At 42.7% G+C, this 16,786-nt stretch overlaps 2 protein-coding genes across 6 annotated transcripts; one reads left to right on the forward strand and one right to left on the reverse strand.

Moving 5' to 3' along the window:
* The first annotated feature begins 288 nt into the window (after positions 1 to 288).
* Positions 289 to 7,323, forward strand: LOC133840322 (uncharacterized protein CG5098). 3 transcript variants are annotated; one of them, XM_062272090.1, is made up of 6 exons: positions 289 to 1,452; positions 1,521 to 1,676; positions 1,920 to 2,116; positions 2,445 to 2,911; positions 2,969 to 5,682; positions 5,745 to 7,323. In XM_062272090.1, exons 1-6 carry the CDS (start codon positions 1,378 to 1,380, stop codon positions 6,282 to 6,284), a joined length of 4,149 nt encoding a protein of 1,382 aa, XP_062128074.1. In that variant the 5' UTR covers positions 289 to 1,377; the 3' UTR covers positions 6,285 to 7,323. The 3 variants fall into 3 exon arrangements, with proteins under 3 accessions (XP_062128074.1, XP_062128075.1, XP_062128076.1); XM_062272091.1 differs by lacking the exon at positions 1,521 to 1,676; XM_062272092.1 differs by lacking the exon at positions 1,521 to 1,676 and having other exon boundaries at positions 290 to 628.
* LOC133840324 (putative uncharacterized protein DDB_G0271606) lies at positions 7,317 to 16,753 on the reverse strand. 3 transcript variants are annotated; one of them, XM_062272094.1, is made up of 6 exons: positions 16,472 to 16,753; positions 12,153 to 12,373; positions 11,167 to 11,715; positions 10,787 to 11,115; positions 8,810 to 10,580; positions 7,317 to 8,733 (listed from the first exon to the last, which is right to left on the reverse strand). In XM_062272094.1, exons 2-6 carry the CDS (start codon positions 12,370 to 12,372, stop codon positions 7,562 to 7,564), a joined length of 4,041 nt encoding a protein of 1,346 aa, XP_062128078.1. In that variant the 5' UTR covers position 12,373; positions 16,472 to 16,753; the 3' UTR covers positions 7,317 to 7,561. The 3 variants fall into 3 exon arrangements, with proteins under 3 accessions (XP_062128078.1, XP_062128077.1, XP_062128080.1); XM_062272093.1 differs by having other exon boundaries at positions 10,787 to 11,715; XM_062272096.1 differs by having other exon boundaries at positions 8,810 to 8,990; positions 10,787 to 11,715; positions 16,472 to 16,749.
* Positions 16,754 to 16,786: the final 33 nt, after the last annotated feature.

Raw genomic sequence — 16,786 nt, forward strand, 5'->3', positions numbered from 1 at the left:
TTATTGCATCCCTATCGTTAAAGTGCTAATCGATTTTTGATCAGCTGTTAGCAGTGAACCTTAAAAGGCATATGGGCAAAACATTTTCATTACTCACATTTAAAAATCACCAACACTTTCATCGTTTTAAAAAAAAATCGAAATTTATTAACGAAAATTGTTCTAATGTTCATTTAGTGTTTATTTTTTCCGCGCTTCGCGCAGTTTGTGAGTTTGCAATGTTGCCACTTGAGCCGAAACCGGAATCAGAATTGTAGTTCACCAACTCCAGTAATGAACCAGAAAACTCACATACACAAACACACACACAAGCATACTCATAACACAGAAGCTGAAGCACACGTAAATTACAAATTTTATTTTGAAACAAATGAAAACTACGGTCGAAATCAAGTGAACGGAATGCGGCATTCGTAAAGTTCGTGATAAAATCCAATAAAATAAACAACAACAATGTGCTAGCATTAATGTGCGTGAGTTTGTGCAATTTTGCAAAGGCTTGGTTTTGGCCTCTTTGGTTTTCGGCCCAAAACAAGTAATTCGCAAAAAAAAAACATAGTCGCAACGAAACTGCAATGCGCTGCTCTTGAGTGAAAGAGAGAGAGAGAGAAGGAAGGAAAGATTGGAGGTATTGTGTAAAGTGTTAATTAAAGAAAAAAATACCCCAACGAATAAAAAGCACCTATACCCTGCAAATTCACATTGTTCTAACTGCATTTTAAAAGCATAAGGCAAACAAACAAATTCATTGATACACAAAAGACCGCGTGTTTGTCGCGTAGCGCCCAGCCGAAGCAATAGCAGCATCAAATAAATACCAGGGCTAGGCATGCACAACAACGCTCTCGAAGACTGTCGATATATTATCGACTGTGTGAGTTATCGCGCAAGGACCGCTCACTGAAAAACTCTTTTTGCTAAGTGGGTGGATATGTGGTGGTGTTGCATGGTGTGAAAAAAGTGCGTGCGAAATTTGTTTATACTCGGAAATTAATGTTAGCGGAATATAAGTTGAGACTATTTCGTGTTTTTGTGTAACTCTCTCGCATAAACAATGAACGTCGCCTGTAAACAAATGAGCCGCCGACAGGACATCATTGCTGTTGTTGCCGTATGGCGCTATAGACAGTGCTAGCTAGTTGTGTTGTCCCCCATTTATAGCTGTGAATATGTGTTAGTTGCAGCGGCAGCAGCAGTGTTGCAGTCTGAATCCTTGCTGAGAGGCAATTGTCCTGTGCCATCAACCGGTTTTCGCTTTTATCGCCTCCTTCTGCTTTCGTATCTTCTCCGCCCTGGTTTTTAACACATATGTATGTAGGAACTGTAGGATATATAGGTATTAGTATTAGCTGCGAAGTCTAGGATATTTTGAGAAGTATGTCAAATAACAATCATCCGCACGCTCACTTGAGTCAAGCGGCGGCCCAAAATCCCTCATGGAATCCGCTGCAAGTAAGTATGGAACGCTCGGTATGGAATGCTCGGTGAACGTTGAACAGGACATATTATCATCTCTGCAGATACCTTCATACATACCGCGTCAGCCGCAGTTGGCGCACATGTCCAACGAACGACCGATGGTTCGCTCGCCGTTGGCGTGGCATGCATCCGCCCAGCCACTGCCGCCGCCGCCTCCCGATGCCATTTACAATTTTATGTCGGCCAATCATAAAAACGTAATTAAACGTAGTTCGTTGCCGTTTACGTTTCGTCGCTCCCAAAAAAACGCATGCACCAAGCTAGTCTCAATTCCTAGTTTCAACTCCTTCAGCTCCTTCCTGACCCTGCCGTAGTAGTTGACACACATTTCCTATATTTGTTGTTTGTTTGCTTCTCTAGTTCCTTCTTGCTTTTTGCTTTCGTCTCATTTTTACTCTCTTTGCCTATTTTTCTTTCCACTAATCGTGTTATCCTTGCAGCTGGATCATCATCATCAAATGAATCCTTTGCTGGCGCCGCCATACAGTGGAACATTGCCTTTTGACTCAATGGATTTGTCGCTGCAGTCGAGTCGCAGCGCTGCCCCAACGCTCAAAGCTGGTCAACAGCAGCAGCAACAATCCCAGCAGCAACAACAACAATCACATCTTCATGCACCTCCCAATTACCCAACGATGTGAGCAATCTTTTGCATATACAGAAATAGAGTGATCGTTAAATATCATGACTAGTTATAACTATTTAAATTTATCAGATAACTGTATAGGTCTTTAGCTAGGATTACCTTAAATATTATAGTATGAAGTTGCATATTTAATTGTATCGCATAATCCATTCTAAATTATTTTTTTTAGCAAATGGTATTTAGAATTTGATTCTAAGATACAAAAATAATAGCCAGAGCACTCAATTTCATTTCATTAGCATTTTAATTGTTTTAAAATTAAGTGTTATTACTTTCCTTGTAATTCGAAATTAATTGAATGCTTTTTTTGAAATTCCAGTCACAATCTGACCACAAATACGCCCGCAGGAGCCCAGCCAGGACATCTGGGCGAAGGACACCTGCCCGCCTCGGCGTCGCCTGCCAGCGCAGCCAGCAAATATTTGAATGCCAACGGCGCTGGCAGTGCAGCAGATTGCGAGAGTCTTTTGCCACCGCCACCAAATACCCCGCCCAACAACAATAACAGCAATCACAGCAGCAATAACAACAACAACAGTAGCAGTAGCAACAACAACAGCGGCAGCAGCACCAACAACAGTAGCAGCAGTAATAGTGGCGGCAACAACAATGTGCCACCGCCTCATTACATGCAGAATCGAGATGAGAACTTCAAGCTCACGCAGCTGAAGAATATGCAAAAGAACAGCGAACTGACGGGCAAAGATTGCGGCTATGTGAGTGGTGGCGCCTCCGGCAAACTGGGCACGCACAGCTTGCAACAGCAGCAGCATGTAGCCAAAAAGCGTAAGTCGAAGTTATTTTTCTTCGAAACGAATGCTAACTAATTGCATTATTTTGTAGCCTCGCCACTGCGCAACTATCAGCAACAGCAGCCATACAACATGACGCCCCCGCCGCCAGCCAATATGAAATACAACGGGCCGCAGACGCCGCCAACGCCGCAGTCGCCTTTGGACTATAATCAGCTGCATCTGCATCATCAGCTACATGCGAATGTTGCCAGCTATGCGCCACATCAAACACAACAGCCACAACACAATATGCAGCAGCCCGAACAGCAACAGCAGCAGCAACATTTACATTATGCACCACCAACAACTCATCATAATCAGCATTTAGCACCACCGCCGCCGCCGCCAAGTCATCACCAGTTTCAGCCACAAGCGCAATCACAAGCACAGCAGCAACCACAGTCGCTGCACCAACAGCTGACGCCGCAACACACGCCACAAATGCATTCCCGCAGCACGCCATTGGCGCAATTGAATCTCGACATGTCCAAGCACAAGCCAAATGCCGATGAGACGCAGGATGAGACGCAAACGATCATCACGGATCTGTCCACAACTGCAACATATCGTGGCAACAACAATGCACCGCCAGCAACATCAACTGATGACAAACAGCAACAGCTAGTTGAGGCACCTGAATCACCCTACATGACCACGTCGAATGAGGAGTCGCTGGAGTCTAACAGTAACAGCAGCAATAGTCGCAAGAGACGCAAACGCAAAGCGAGTCAAGTGATGCGTCTAACACCTAGTGAGAATTTGAAAAGGCAACGCACACCGAGTCCAACGCACAGCAACAGTTGCAGTCCCAAGCGATCACCAGCCAAGAGTGGCAGCGAAGCCAACGAATTTCAGCCATTTGGGATGGCCACGAATAAAGAACAAAAGTTACACGACCTACCTCAAGAGAATGGACGTGCCGTATCGCCGCCAGTTGCTGCGGCAGCTGAGAATAGCAATAGTTCATCGATGTACAACGACGCGGACAATCCGAAGACCAAGAAGCAGCGACAGGCGTTGCTGCAGCGCAATCTTACAGAGCAACAACAACAACAGCTTCAGCAACGACGTCTTTCGCCAAATGGTGAACAGTTGTCGGCACACGAGACGCTGCAAGCGAGCACAGTTGCCATCAAGGAGCCTAGCAATGACAGCAAAATGCCACCGCCCAGTCCACAGAGCAATAGTTCGAGCAGCAGCTCGAGCAGTTCCAGTGCTGGCACACACAGCAGCCACAGCAGCCAAACGAGTGAAGCGCAGCCGTCTAAGAGACACGATACGGAGCCGCAGCAGGATATCAACAAGGTGATCACCGACACCCCAGCCTCGCCGGCGCTTGTGGAGCAGGGCAACATCGACGCACGGCCTGCGGTGAGCGTTCACGATGACGAGGACGAAGTGCAATCGCCAGCAGGAGCAAAGCAATCGCCGCCAACAACAACTGTAGCTGCAGCGGTAACAGCAACTGTGACTGCCAATGCGGATCCCAGCCACTTTAACGAGGTGGAGGATAAGCTGGAGGAAATGTTTGCAGGCATCGAAGATGAGGAGCCGGCAAGTGAAACGCCAAGTGTGCAGGCAACAGCAACCGCAACGCAACATGACTTAAGCGCACAGTTAGCACAGACCAAAGCGTTAGCTGAGGATAAACCAGTTGTCAGCACACCACCAACTGTTGCCACAACCACACCCGCAGTAACTCCCACGCCTACGCCTGAGCTGCGGCCGATGGCAACGAAAGCGGCCATGAAATCCACACTGCCCAGTCCCATACACAGTCCAGCGGCACTAGCTGAAGTCAAGCAAGCCAAGGAGCCATCACTCTCGCCACAGCCAAGTGCAAACAATATTGTTGCTCGTGCACCGCCAACGCGTAGCCTGCCGCCACGTCGTCTGTCGATGGGCATGGATCCATCTCTCTTACGCTTTACGTTCGAAGAGCAGGCTAAGCCCAAGAAGACGCCGGGACGCAAGAAACAGCAGCCACCGCAAGCAGAAATGGAGACAGTGCAGCTGGACAGCGATGATGACAAGCCCAGCACTTCAGCAGCAGCTGCTGCAGCGTTGGCAGCACGCAAACTGAGCGAGGCGACAGCGGCAGCCAAGGCAGTGAACACCAAGGCGAACAACAACAGCAATGCCAAGAAGAAAAAGAAGACAACGGCTGCCAAGAGCAAGAAACCAACGGGGAAGAACGCAGCCAAGCAGAATGGCAAGAAGGGCGCCGGTGGACGCAAACCTTTCAGCACGGATGAGGACAGCACACCGGCGCCGAATCGCGAGAGCAGCAATGGTGGTGGAGCTGCAGCGGCAGATCTCAGGTTCAAATCACCGTTCATACTTATCAAACCCGATGGCAGCATCAGCATTAAGAACACACACAATGCCGAGGATGTAAATGAGAAACAGACGAAAAAGAAGCAAACAAAGGCGCCGCACGAGCGCAAGAATTTGCGAGGAATGCACAGTTCCACCCTGAGCAATCGTTACGATGCGGACACCACGGACTCCAGTTGGATTTGTGTGTTTTGCAAGCGTGGTCCACACAAGCTTGGATTGGGCGATCTTTTTGGCCCATATCTGGTGTCCATTGACTGCGACGAGTATCGCTGTGCACTGCAGATGCCAGCAGGCACGCAAGATGTTGATGGATTGTTTGTAAGCAAACGCAAGCGCACAGATATGGTCAAAATGCAGGAACGCAATCTGCCCGTGGTACCTGCAACGCTGGCCAATATTATGCAGGCGCCCAAGATCACCATGGTAAGGCACAATTAAATCCCTTATCCATTATTCAGATTGCTAAACAACTTAATTTCTTACAGCACAAGCGTAAGCGCAAGCAAACCCATGAGAGTACGCATTCGTACAGCGACGATCAGAATGAATCTCAGTGCTCGTCACAGGATCCACTCGACTGCAGTCACGAGGCCAAATTCGTTGAGACATTTCGCGGCATGTCGAAAACCTCAGAGCATGGCTACGAGATTTGGTTGCACGAGGATTGTGCTGTGTGGGCAAATGACATTCAATTGATTGGTGCCCATATCAATGGCCTAGATGCAGCAGTTTGGGATAGCACAAGGTATCAGTGTGTGCATTGTGCACAGCCCGGAGCAAGTGTTTGTTGCTTTGAACGGTCCTGCAAGGCACCAGCTCATGTACCTTGCGCCCGTTCTGCCAACTGGAGTCTCAGCGAAGAGAATCGCAAAGTGTTCTGTGAGCTGCACACGCCGGACAAAGCTGGAGCATCAGCAACAGCACCAGGGAAAACGCTTGGAGCGACGCTAGTGCCGCTGGCGATGCCACAAATGGAAGCTGCAGTGCCAGCGCCAGCATTATTCAACATTAATTCGCTTCCCTGAGTGCGCGTGCGCGTGCAGAAATGTCGTCTGGTCATGAAGCGCTGAGCGCACGAAAAGCTCGTCATAAAAAAGAATCCACTCCACAAAAAACAAGGAATCGAATCCTTAACCCAGGTGTTCACAGTTTCTCTGTACATATATAGAACTATGATGTTAGATGGATGGATGTGTGTGCAAGCATGTAAAAACTAAAACGAGACTTATTCAACAATTGCAAAGGGGATCAGAAACGTTTCTGACCCTGATGCTCATCCTGATCCCGATCCTGATTGCTTTGTGTAATCCTCATTTTAATCTTATGTAAAAAGTGCTGTACATTTTGTGTAGACTTCGATGCAAGTTTACAAATTATTGTTTAAATTATTTTACAAATTATATATAGACTTTTATATATTCATAGATATATATATATATTTTCTAGTTAGTATTTACTTTACTATAGTACCTTTTTAGTTATAGTTATTATGTTTATATCTGCCTGGTTTACTGTCTTCGATAGCACTTGCTGCTTGCATCACAGAGGTCATTATTTAATGCATTAATTATTATCTTTTGTGTATTTTTAATAATTTCATGCATATGCCAATTGATAATTTAGTTGAATTTTGTATGTAAAAACAAATACTCCATGCCATAACGTTAAATTACACTACTGATAATGAGAATGATATATGCATTGTGCACAGCATTAAATAAGTTAAGCATTGTAACCATAAATAGAAAATGTTTGACACCAATTAAACACAAAAAAAGAAAACAAAAGCAAGAACGAACATTCGAAAATTATTCAAAATGGATTATTGTAAAACAATATACATATATAAAATGATATGAAAGGTAATTAAAAAGTATATTTATAATTAAATAATGATAATTACGTTAGCGACATGTAAAAGGATCAAGGATAAAACATTGTATTGTATTTGTATTCAATATATCATTTTAAGGTCAAATTCGAAATACACATAAACATTAAACAATAAATCTTAATCTCACAATGAAAAAAACAACAAAAAAAACCAAAGATTCGTTTTCAAAATATTCGTCGTTTTATTTATAAATATTATTTATAATTTTAATTAATTTAAGATTGACAAAACAACTCAGTTTCGTTCTGGGATGGGAACGACAACGTCCAATGATTACTAGGGATAGTTTGTATATTTTACAATTGCATTAACTTAAGCGTAGTATATAAATAATAACTTATGCGTCTAGTAGTAATCTCACTCGGGTCTAATCCGCTGCAACTTCAACTAAAATCTTTAATCCATCCATTAATAACGACGCTGGCGCAGACGCCGCAGATGCGTCACATCATTCGGCAAACGACCAACGCTGCTCTGCGGCACCTGGTAAGATGTGCGGCCAGAGTAAAAGGCAATCTCCTGCCCCTGATCCATGTCCTTGTTGTTGCCGCTCTCCTTGTTGCTGCTGGTCAACTGTAACTCGCTGACTTTGAGGTCGCTACGCTTTTGTGCCACCTGTAAAGTTGGTGCAGGTATCAGACCGTTGGGCAATGCCGGCAATAGCACATTCAAGTGATCCGCCTGCTGTTGGCCTCGTGTGACAGTCAGATGCGACGATTTACCTGCAGCTGCTGCTGCTAGCGGTGGGAAGAGGGGTAAATGTTGCTGCTGTTGCTGGTAGGGCACGAAGATGTTTGGCGTCAGATAAGGTTGTTGATTGGATTGAATGGAGGGACGCTGCACTTGCTGCTGCTGGAAGTGTTGTTGTTGCTGCTGTTGTTGCTGTTGTGGCTGCGGCTGCTGTGGTTGCTGCTGTTGATAAGGACGTTGGTATTGTGTTTGATAAGTGATTTGTTGCTGTTGTGTTTGCTGCACGTGGAAATGTTGCTGTTGTTGATAGCGCTGTTGGTGTTGCAGTTGTTGCTGTGGTTGCAATTGTTGTGTTTGTGGCACTGTCTGCTGATGGCGCTGTTGATATTGTTGCGTTATGTAGTTCAACTGTTGCTGCTGCTGTTGATGCTGTTGCTGCTGTTGTTGATGTTGCTGCTGCTGCTGCTGATGTTGCTGCTGCTGCTGCTGATGTTGCTGCTGCTGTTGTTGCTGCTGCTGTTGTTGCTGCTGCTGTTGTTGATGTTGATGTTTAACTGACTGACGCAGCTGCTGTTGTTGCTGATGATGTTGCACATGCTGTTGCTGCATAGTTGTAGCACCTTCGGTATTGCTGCTGCCAAATTTAGTGTTCAAGAAATCGCTTAGTGCCACATAAGAGGTTGGTGTGCCTTTTGGTTGAGGTTGATTGACGAGAGAATTGATAATGTTGCTTGGAGAGTTTGGAGCAATGCGTTGTCCCTCGGCGCGAGCAATCACAATGCTTGGCTGCGTGGGCAACAAAACTTGCGGCAGTTGTTGCTGTTGCTGTTGCTGCTGATGTTGCTGTTGTAGGGAAACTGGTCGTTGTGGTATGGTCAGACTAGCAATCGCTACAAAATCAAAGATCGGAAATATTTGTAATGACAACTTAATCTATTAGTATTCTATGTTGTTGCTGTCGCTTGCCTGGTGCTGCTGCTGCCGCCGGCTTGGCATAGTTGTAGTTGTTGCTGTTGCTGGCAACACTTGTTGTTGCTGGCTTGTTACGTTGCTGTTGGCGCAATTGCTGCTGCTGTTGGCGCTGTTGCTGCTGTTCCTGGATGCTGCTAGTGGCGCTGCCTCGCTGTGGCTGGCTGCTCTTAAAGTTCTGTAAAATCGATTCATCAACAATGGCGCGAGTTAGCTTATCAAAGGGCAGGAAGGCAGAGGAAGGGGATAGGCTTGAAGTGGATTGCACTGTTTGCAGTTGTTGTGGCAATGTTTGTTGTGATTGTTGTGTTTGTGGTTGTTGTTGTTGGTGTGATTGTGACTGAGTTTGAGTTTGGGTTGTTGTGGGTGTATTAAAGTGGGTGTTGGGAGCAGTGTAAGAGTAGCCCGAAGCAATGGCCGAGATTTGTTGTGACAGTGTGGACAACGCAGCAGAAGCTGTTGTTCGCTGTGTAGTTGTTGTTGTGCTGCGTGGTGTGGTTGTTGTTGTGGTGCCGCGTGTGCGCTGTTGCTGGGGTGCTTGTGTGCGATACGTCACATGACGATTACGACCACGCTGCGCTGTTGCCGCTATTGTTGGTCTGCTGCTGATGTGATTGCTGCTGCTGGTGGTGCTGTGATGGCTGCTACTCGTGGTAGTGGTGCTGCTGCTGCTGGCACGTGTTGCTGGCGTGTAGACGCGATTGCCGCGCGACACTTGGAAGTGTTGCAGGTTGCTTTGCACCGTATCCCAGTTGGCTTTTGGTTGTGCCGTCTCCCTATCCAAATGACGCACGGATACCTTCTTATTGGGTCCCAAGTCGGCGCCAGCGCGCACAGCCGACAAAGGGGAAGCCGTTGTGCGTTGAGTGGTAATAGAGGTTGTAGCTGCTGTTGTTGCTGTTGATGTGCTGCTTGGTGTTGTTGACTTGCTGGCCAGCGACAGACGTGACAAACGCAATCGACTTGCTGCCAAGCGTTCCAGATAGCTGCGAGTTGGCGTCGTGCTGCGGGCCGTGGTTTTTGTGGTGGTTTTGCTTTTGTGGTTATTGTTGCTGCTGCTGGTTGCTGGAGTTGTGGTGCGACGCAGTATTGAATTGCTGTTACCAACACGTTTCTGTGCAAAACGTCTGTAGCCACGAATGCGCTCCTGTGTGCTGCTAATCTCCGTGACAGTTTCCGTTGAGGTCATCATGGTTGGTGTGGGTCTTGCGGTAGTTCTAGTGGTGGTACTGGTAGTGGTTGCTGTTGTTGCTGGCCTGCCAGCTGTTAGTCGATTTGTGTGCAGTGCAGTCTCCTCATCGTGTGAGGTCAGCTTGACGCCAGCTAAGAGCAGCTTCTCTGCTTGAAGATGCACATCGGTCTTCTCTGCAGTTTGTGGATCGAGTGCTGCAATCTCCTGCTGCACTTGTTCATAGAAATTGTGGCCAGCAGTCAGTGCAGCTGCTTGACCAATGGACTCAATCACAGGCTCCTCGCTGCTGTAGCTGAGCTGACCAAGTGGCTCAACTGTCGTGCTGGTGGTTGAAGTGGAATCAAACTCAAATGCGAGTGGCACTTCGAAAGCTGGCGAATCTTCGAAAGGCGGCGACACTTCCAAAGATGGCGGCAACTCGAATGCTGGTGGCAATTCTGGTGCAATCAACAAAGCTTCCTCTTCAATGGGAACAGCTTCAGTGGTTGTGGAAGTGGTGCTGCTTGTGGTTTTTTCATTATTGAATTTGAGCTTGTGTTCAGTGTCTTTGTGAGCATCAATGGGTATCTCATTGGGCTTTTGAATTGTGAGTGATTTTGATTTGTTGTGTGGTTTAAGATGTGTGTGGGTGAGAGTCAATGTTGTAGGCGATAGACAGAGTAGCGATAGTAACAAAGATAAATGGTAAAGAGAGAGAAATTAAGAGATAGAAAGAGTTGAAAGAGCGAGCATAGATAGATAGAGCAAGAGTTAAGCTAAAGTTTTAGTTAATTAATTCTTACCGTAAATCTGACTGTGCCCGGCGTCTGTTTGGGTCTGTTATAAACATAGGCTGAGTGTGACTTTCCTTTTCCCGCATCCTTCTCGTTGTTCTGCGTGGCAAAACCACGACTGAGGAACCTAAATGGTTGCTTCACCTTCTGCGGACTCATCGACTGATAGCCCGACACGCTGGGATCCAAGTCCGTGGAGACTTCCTCCAGCAGATTGTTGATATTCGATACCAGATCAAGTTGAGTGGCCTCGTCCTTGGTGTTGCGTATCTGCTTGATGTACTCGGGGGCCATTTGCTCCTGGGAGCCAGCTGGTGTGTCCTCGAGCTCCTCTAAGCCTGCATTGACACGCTCGGCAAAGTTCTTTTGCTTTTGGAAGTGATACTCACGTGGATACTCGGCAATGATGTGCGCATTGGTGTGATCGAACTGAATGCCCGGATCCGAGGAGAGTTCACCCAGGCTATTTACATAGATGTCATCGTCATCGTGCGGCGCAACTGCTGCTGGTGTTGGAGCCGGCAGAGGTTCGCTCTTGATGTCCTCGCCACGCAAGACCGGCTTGCCATTGTTAATGGCAGCTGGTTGGGTGAGAACGCCACTCACGCTGCTCAGATCCTTGCTCAGCGTTTGATGTGTGTTCCTTGGCGCCTGCTGCTGCTGCTGCAATGCCTTCGTTATGGTCATGGTGGGGTACTCCATCATCTGACGCACACGTTCCATCATCTGCTGGGTGTTGCCCACGCTGTGATCGAGATTCATATCGTAGTAACGCTCCGATTGATCACAGTCCACATTGCGATACCAGTCGCAGACAAACTTCTGCTGACTAAACACTGTGCCATTGGGGCAGAGGAAACCGAAGCCTTGCGGGGTGCGTGCGGTGTGGGCGCAGATGCGGAATGCCTGGCAACGACTCTCCACATCCGCATAGTAACCTACAAATTAAAATAATGATATAGTCAAAGTGTTTTTTTAATTATTGATGTGAAGTTTATGTATTATTAGTTTATTGTTTATTTATTATTCATTGATTTTTTTTGTATTTACATACATATACATTGGGGCCAAACTAAAGAGTGTTAATATAAGAATACATAATAATGAATGAAACAATTGAAAATCCCTTGTAAATATTTCTTTAATAAAATTAGTATTCATTCATTATTTACAAATTACAATTGTAAAATAGGGAAAAATTAATTTATATAATATAATATATTAAATACTTGTTTACTTATGTATTATTATTTAATTCTTATTTATTTATAATTCATTTTCTATTATTATTTGACAATTTATTATATGTTTTCTTGTTTTTTTCCTTTGTTGTTTAATTACTATTTATTGATCATTAAATCGATGGCAAACTCACCTTCATGTCTTCCCTTGCACACAAAGCTCGTCTTGGGCACCTCACTCAGTATGGGATAATCGATGCCTGGTTCGCCGGGAATCGTGTGACGCAGATCGAACTGTTGATCCGTGTAGTCATTCGCTTTCTCCGCATCCTCAAAGTGGGCTTGTGCAGCGCTTCCTGCAACGAGCAGCAGCAGCGGCATCCACGCCAGCAAGCGTAATCGTAATCGGGGCATGCTGAAAGTAAAATACCCGAAATAATATGTAAATTGCTGCGCTTGCCAAATAATGATTACATTATGCATTAGGCTGATTGATAAATTATGAATCAATAAACATTCATTGATTAAAACGAACATGCTGTTGAAAACATTTGAATATAAAACGCCTTACGCGACGTAAGAGCCGCAGCCAAGCGGCATAATTAGCATAAACACGGCGACAACAGCAAAGACAACCACATCGACAACAGCAACAGCAAAAGCAACAAAGACAACAACAGCGAAACGAAACCGCTTTGAGGCGTGCCCATTTCTCAGATCACACGTAACCAAATCGAGCGTATTCCATGCTGATTTATTAAATCAAAACAAATGCCAAACGAGAGTGGTCTACAGACTATTGACTGGCACTGTCAACGGCAAATTCGCGTGGGTCATCATCGTCATCATCATCACCATCGTTGCCGTCACATTCGATTCGTCAGCTAGTCAAGTTTAAGCATTTTGTAGACCTTATACGAAAGAATGCCTGGCAGTATCGCATATCTTATCATGTCGATTGCCAAACTGGAACCACAATAAAAGGAAACCACTGACCATGTACGATGTGACGATCGACCTTCGAATAACTGCCTCAATTTCCGTTTGATCTACATATTTCGCTTATGAAATTTAATTATTTTTATAGGCTGGCAAACATAAAAATCCAGCTGGGCATAACAGTTAAAACTGAAAGTGAATGCTCTTTAAATGAGCTAAGCAACAGCGATTTAATTTTAATAAAATACAGTTTTAATATGCTTTAAATTGATTTCATTTAATCAAGAAGTCTAAATCGACGGCAAATTATGCAAACGTTTAGTTGACAATCAAAAAGTCCAGCTGTGAATAACAGCTTAAGCGGAAAAAATTACTTAAGAAAGAGTTTAAGAGTTCAAGATTTAACAAATAAACTTTAATTTACTTTAAAATGCTACTAACAAATAACTCAATGGAATTAATATGATTGAGAATGCCACTAAAGGAGAGATTAAATGCAGCTGAGTATTTAATAAAGCAGCTTAAATCAAAGCTTCACAGCGATATAAATCAAACGCTTAATTTCCAATTATGGCTAATGTCATTCGATGACTTTCATTAATCAAAAAAAAACCGAAATTGATGAATTGCTGAATCAAACACGCATTAGAATGCGACTAATTGATTATGATGCTTCTGGTCAAATATTTTGAATGAAACCATCTCGAAGTGAGCAGCAAAACACATGTCTAAGGTCAACTAAGTGACAGCTCATTATCAACGCATGCCATGTCTAGACAGTAGACTGATTTAAACGAAAGACTTAGGAAACGAACTTGCTAGTGAGTGGAGTAAAATGAAATGACTTAGGCAACGAACTTGTCAGACACTTGACATGTTTTGTGCAACTTTCAAGTGTGGGTTGCCATGAAAATTGGCCTGCAATTGAATGCCAACAAATTGAGTTCCATTGTATGTAGTATGTGGTAGCATATAAAGGTAGCCCCAAAGCAATTGTGAATCGCACCGCAGTGGCCCATTGTGAATATCATGTCGATTGAAGTGTGCGAAATGAAATTGAACAGCAAACAAACAATGCATAAATACTGAACAAATAAATTAATAATAATATAAGAAAATAATAATAATATGCGAACAGAAGTTGCCAACAATTTGCCATCATAATTTTGTTGGCCTTTGTTTGTCTGCGAACAAAAGCTAGTGAAAAATACAACATAAAATATTTAACAAAAAAAAACTCAGCATTTAATTATTTTCCAATTTTAACTGTCTGCAGCAAAAGTTTTGATAACTTAATCGATTATATAAGCTGCGACGATGATGTAAAAATTATTTAATATTATTTGATACAATGCTATGCAAAACTAATTTGTTGACAATTAAAGCGCTTTCAGGGCGCGTCTCACAAGCGGCCAAATTACTTTTGTTTATTACAATCAAAATGGAAATAAAACAAATAATAATAATGTGACTACGATGATATTATGGCTGGCAAGTCAATAACCCAGGTGTATATGTCAATAAACTGTAAGCATACCAGTTCTATTTAAGTTGTATAATGACTATCTAAGCAGCAGCATCTAATTGTATTTTAATGACTTGCCAAGCAGCTGCCAAACACCCAAGGCATACGCATACTTATGTGAAGAACTGTCTGTCGGAACCCAATTACATTTACCAACTACAATTACAATTACACTTACAATTACAATGCCATTATGCAAATGCATTTCCATTTAAATAGTTTTAACAAATTAGTATGCAAAGTGAACTTGAAACAAAGTGTAACAAAACGATTTACATTCGACATTCAAACATCTTCATGCTCAGGGTCAATATCAAGAGCAGATTTGAGCTAAACAATGGTAATAGTTGTACTTCATCTCGCTGGACAATGAGGAAGCATTCCCCCCGTTCGAATTTGATTTTTCGCCGCATCATGTCGATCATATTTCACTTTGTTTTGACTCAGTTACTTCGCATTGTCGACACAATGATCCATCAAAATGTTCGACAGAAGAAGATACAGAAAAACTGACTTATAGACAAATAGATAACAGCTATTGATTTTTGGCTGAAAAGTGAATGGATAAACTCATTAAATCGTTTTGAATGATTTCTTTAAACTTCTGTCAAAAATTGAAATGTTTTTTCATGTTTTGTAATCGTATTTTGATTCCGCGTTGTGTAATTTGTAATTATTATTAGAGTTCCTCTTTTAATAAAGTGCTCGGCATTTAATCATTTTGTTTATTCTACGTTTGTTTTGCGTTCGATGCCAATAAATTAGCAGCACGTTTTATGGTATTCGAATCATTAATCTTCAGTGATATCATTTGCCCGCAGTCAATTACTCTGGGAACTGGTTTCGCTTTTTCCCCCACCAAATCTATCATAAAGAAACCCACTTCAGACTCATCTCTTAAGAATGTTTTATATGACCAACCAGGATGAGCAAAAGGATCTTTACCCGAAATGTACTTCAAACATCGTGTTGGCCATCAATCAACAAGAGCAGACTAAAATACATTTTGTGGGGATTTTCTCACACATTCAGTACCGGCATATTCGATTTTTTTGTTGGATATTTCGTCGTCGGCATGTACCCCAACCCCAAGTGGCTGTCATTACGGCCATCTGACGTTAATTGAGTGCGTAATACAAGCTGAGAATGTGGCCCACTTCAAATTATGCTGATCGCATTGTGTCTCTTGTCTGTGCCTCATTCCCAACTTGACGAATTATCAATTTTATATCCGCATTGCTATTCTCTATTTACTAAGCGCAAATAATCGATGTAGGTGTATTGAATAAGTTATCATCTTCATCTTTAAGTTTGATATTATCTCTGCCAGCGCAACGCAATGGCGATCTGTTGTCGGAAACTTGGAATATTTTTGAGCTACCCCCACTAACAGTACAATGCAAACTTTACTTGAGCTGGTGAATAGAAGTATTGAGTTATAATTTATATTGGCAGAATACTTGAGTTAAGAACTTCCATTTATGATTGTTATTTTCTAAAAAGAAGCCTATTATTTGTTCTTAATTCTTTTACATGTAAATATATGTTTCATTTTGTTCAATTTAATTTAATTTTTAATTAAAATAAATTAAATTAAAATTCTTGCTGGCATTAAACATTTTAGTTAGTCTTTTAACTGCGAATCTTAGCTTCTAATTTCAAAGATCAAGCTATTAATTTACTAGATATTTACTATATATAATCCACTCTTGCTAAATTACTATAAAATCTAAAGGATATCCAAAGAAGTCTTTCCTAAAGTTATCAGCAACCTTAAAAAAAAAATATTTATGTAAGAGAAAATATATTTTTATGTTTCATTTTCATTTTCATTTTTTAAATACAATTTTGAATTTTCACTTAAATTGTGAATTTGTAAGAATTCAACACATTCTTTTAATTAAGTATATTTAATAGCCTCTCCAACAGTACTTTGTTGCATAACCAAATCTTCAATTAAATTTTGAAGAACACAGTTTTGATAATGTAAAAAACATTTTGTAAGATTTTTTTTTAGATTAAATTTGCATGCACAATTTATAAATTTACCTTATTTAATTTTCGTTTATGTTTATAAATTATAAATTAGTTCGTAGTTTAGTATTAGATTTTGGTTCGATTTTCAGACACTTTTAGTAAACAACTTCACAGTAACCGAAGCAGCACAAAAGCATTATCCTCTTAGATAAGTATATCCTTGTAAATCCTTTATGTGTTAATGCTGATCCTGCAGCTAATGCGTTATGTGTGTGAGTGAAACGCTGGGTTATCTCGACGCGTCAAATCGAAAACTTAACCGCTCGAGACGCGAACTTGAACTGAACTGAACTGAAAACCGAAAGATATCCAAATATTTGGCCAAAA

The sequence above is a fragment of the Drosophila sulfurigaster genome, chromosome 3 (assembly GCF_023558435.1).
Source record: "Drosophila sulfurigaster albostrigata strain 15112-1811.04 chromosome 3, ASM2355843v2, whole genome shotgun sequence".
Taxonomy (NCBI): Eukaryota; Metazoa; Arthropoda; class Insecta; order Diptera; family Drosophilidae; genus Drosophila; species Drosophila sulfurigaster.

Bases quoted from the DNA above. Each gene is read 5' to 3' on its own strand.
- LOC133840322 (XM_062272090.1), top strand. From the start codon at position 1,378: ATGTCAAATAACAATCATCCGCACGCTCACTTGAGTCAAGCGGCGGCC. The intron at 1,453-1,520 runs GTAAGTATGGAA...TCATCTCTGCAG, and splicing joins CCTCATGGAATCCGCTGCAA to ATACCTTCATACATACCGCG. The intron at 2,117-2,444 runs GTGAGCAATCTT...TTGAAATTCCAG, and splicing joins CCTCCCAATTACCCAACGAT to TCACAATCTGACCACAAATA.
- LOC133840324 (XM_062272093.1), bottom strand. From the start codon at position 12,372: ATGCCCCGATTACGATTACGCTTGCTGGCGTGGATGCCGCTGCTGCTG. The intron at 10,581-10,786 runs GTAAGAATTAAT...ACAATTCAAAAG, and splicing joins CGGGCACAGTCAGATTTACG to CCCAATGAGATACCCATTGA. The intron at 8,734-8,809 runs GCAAGCGACAGC...TTGATTTTGTAG, and splicing joins GGCGGCAGCAGCAGCACCAG to CGATTGCTAGTCTGACCATA.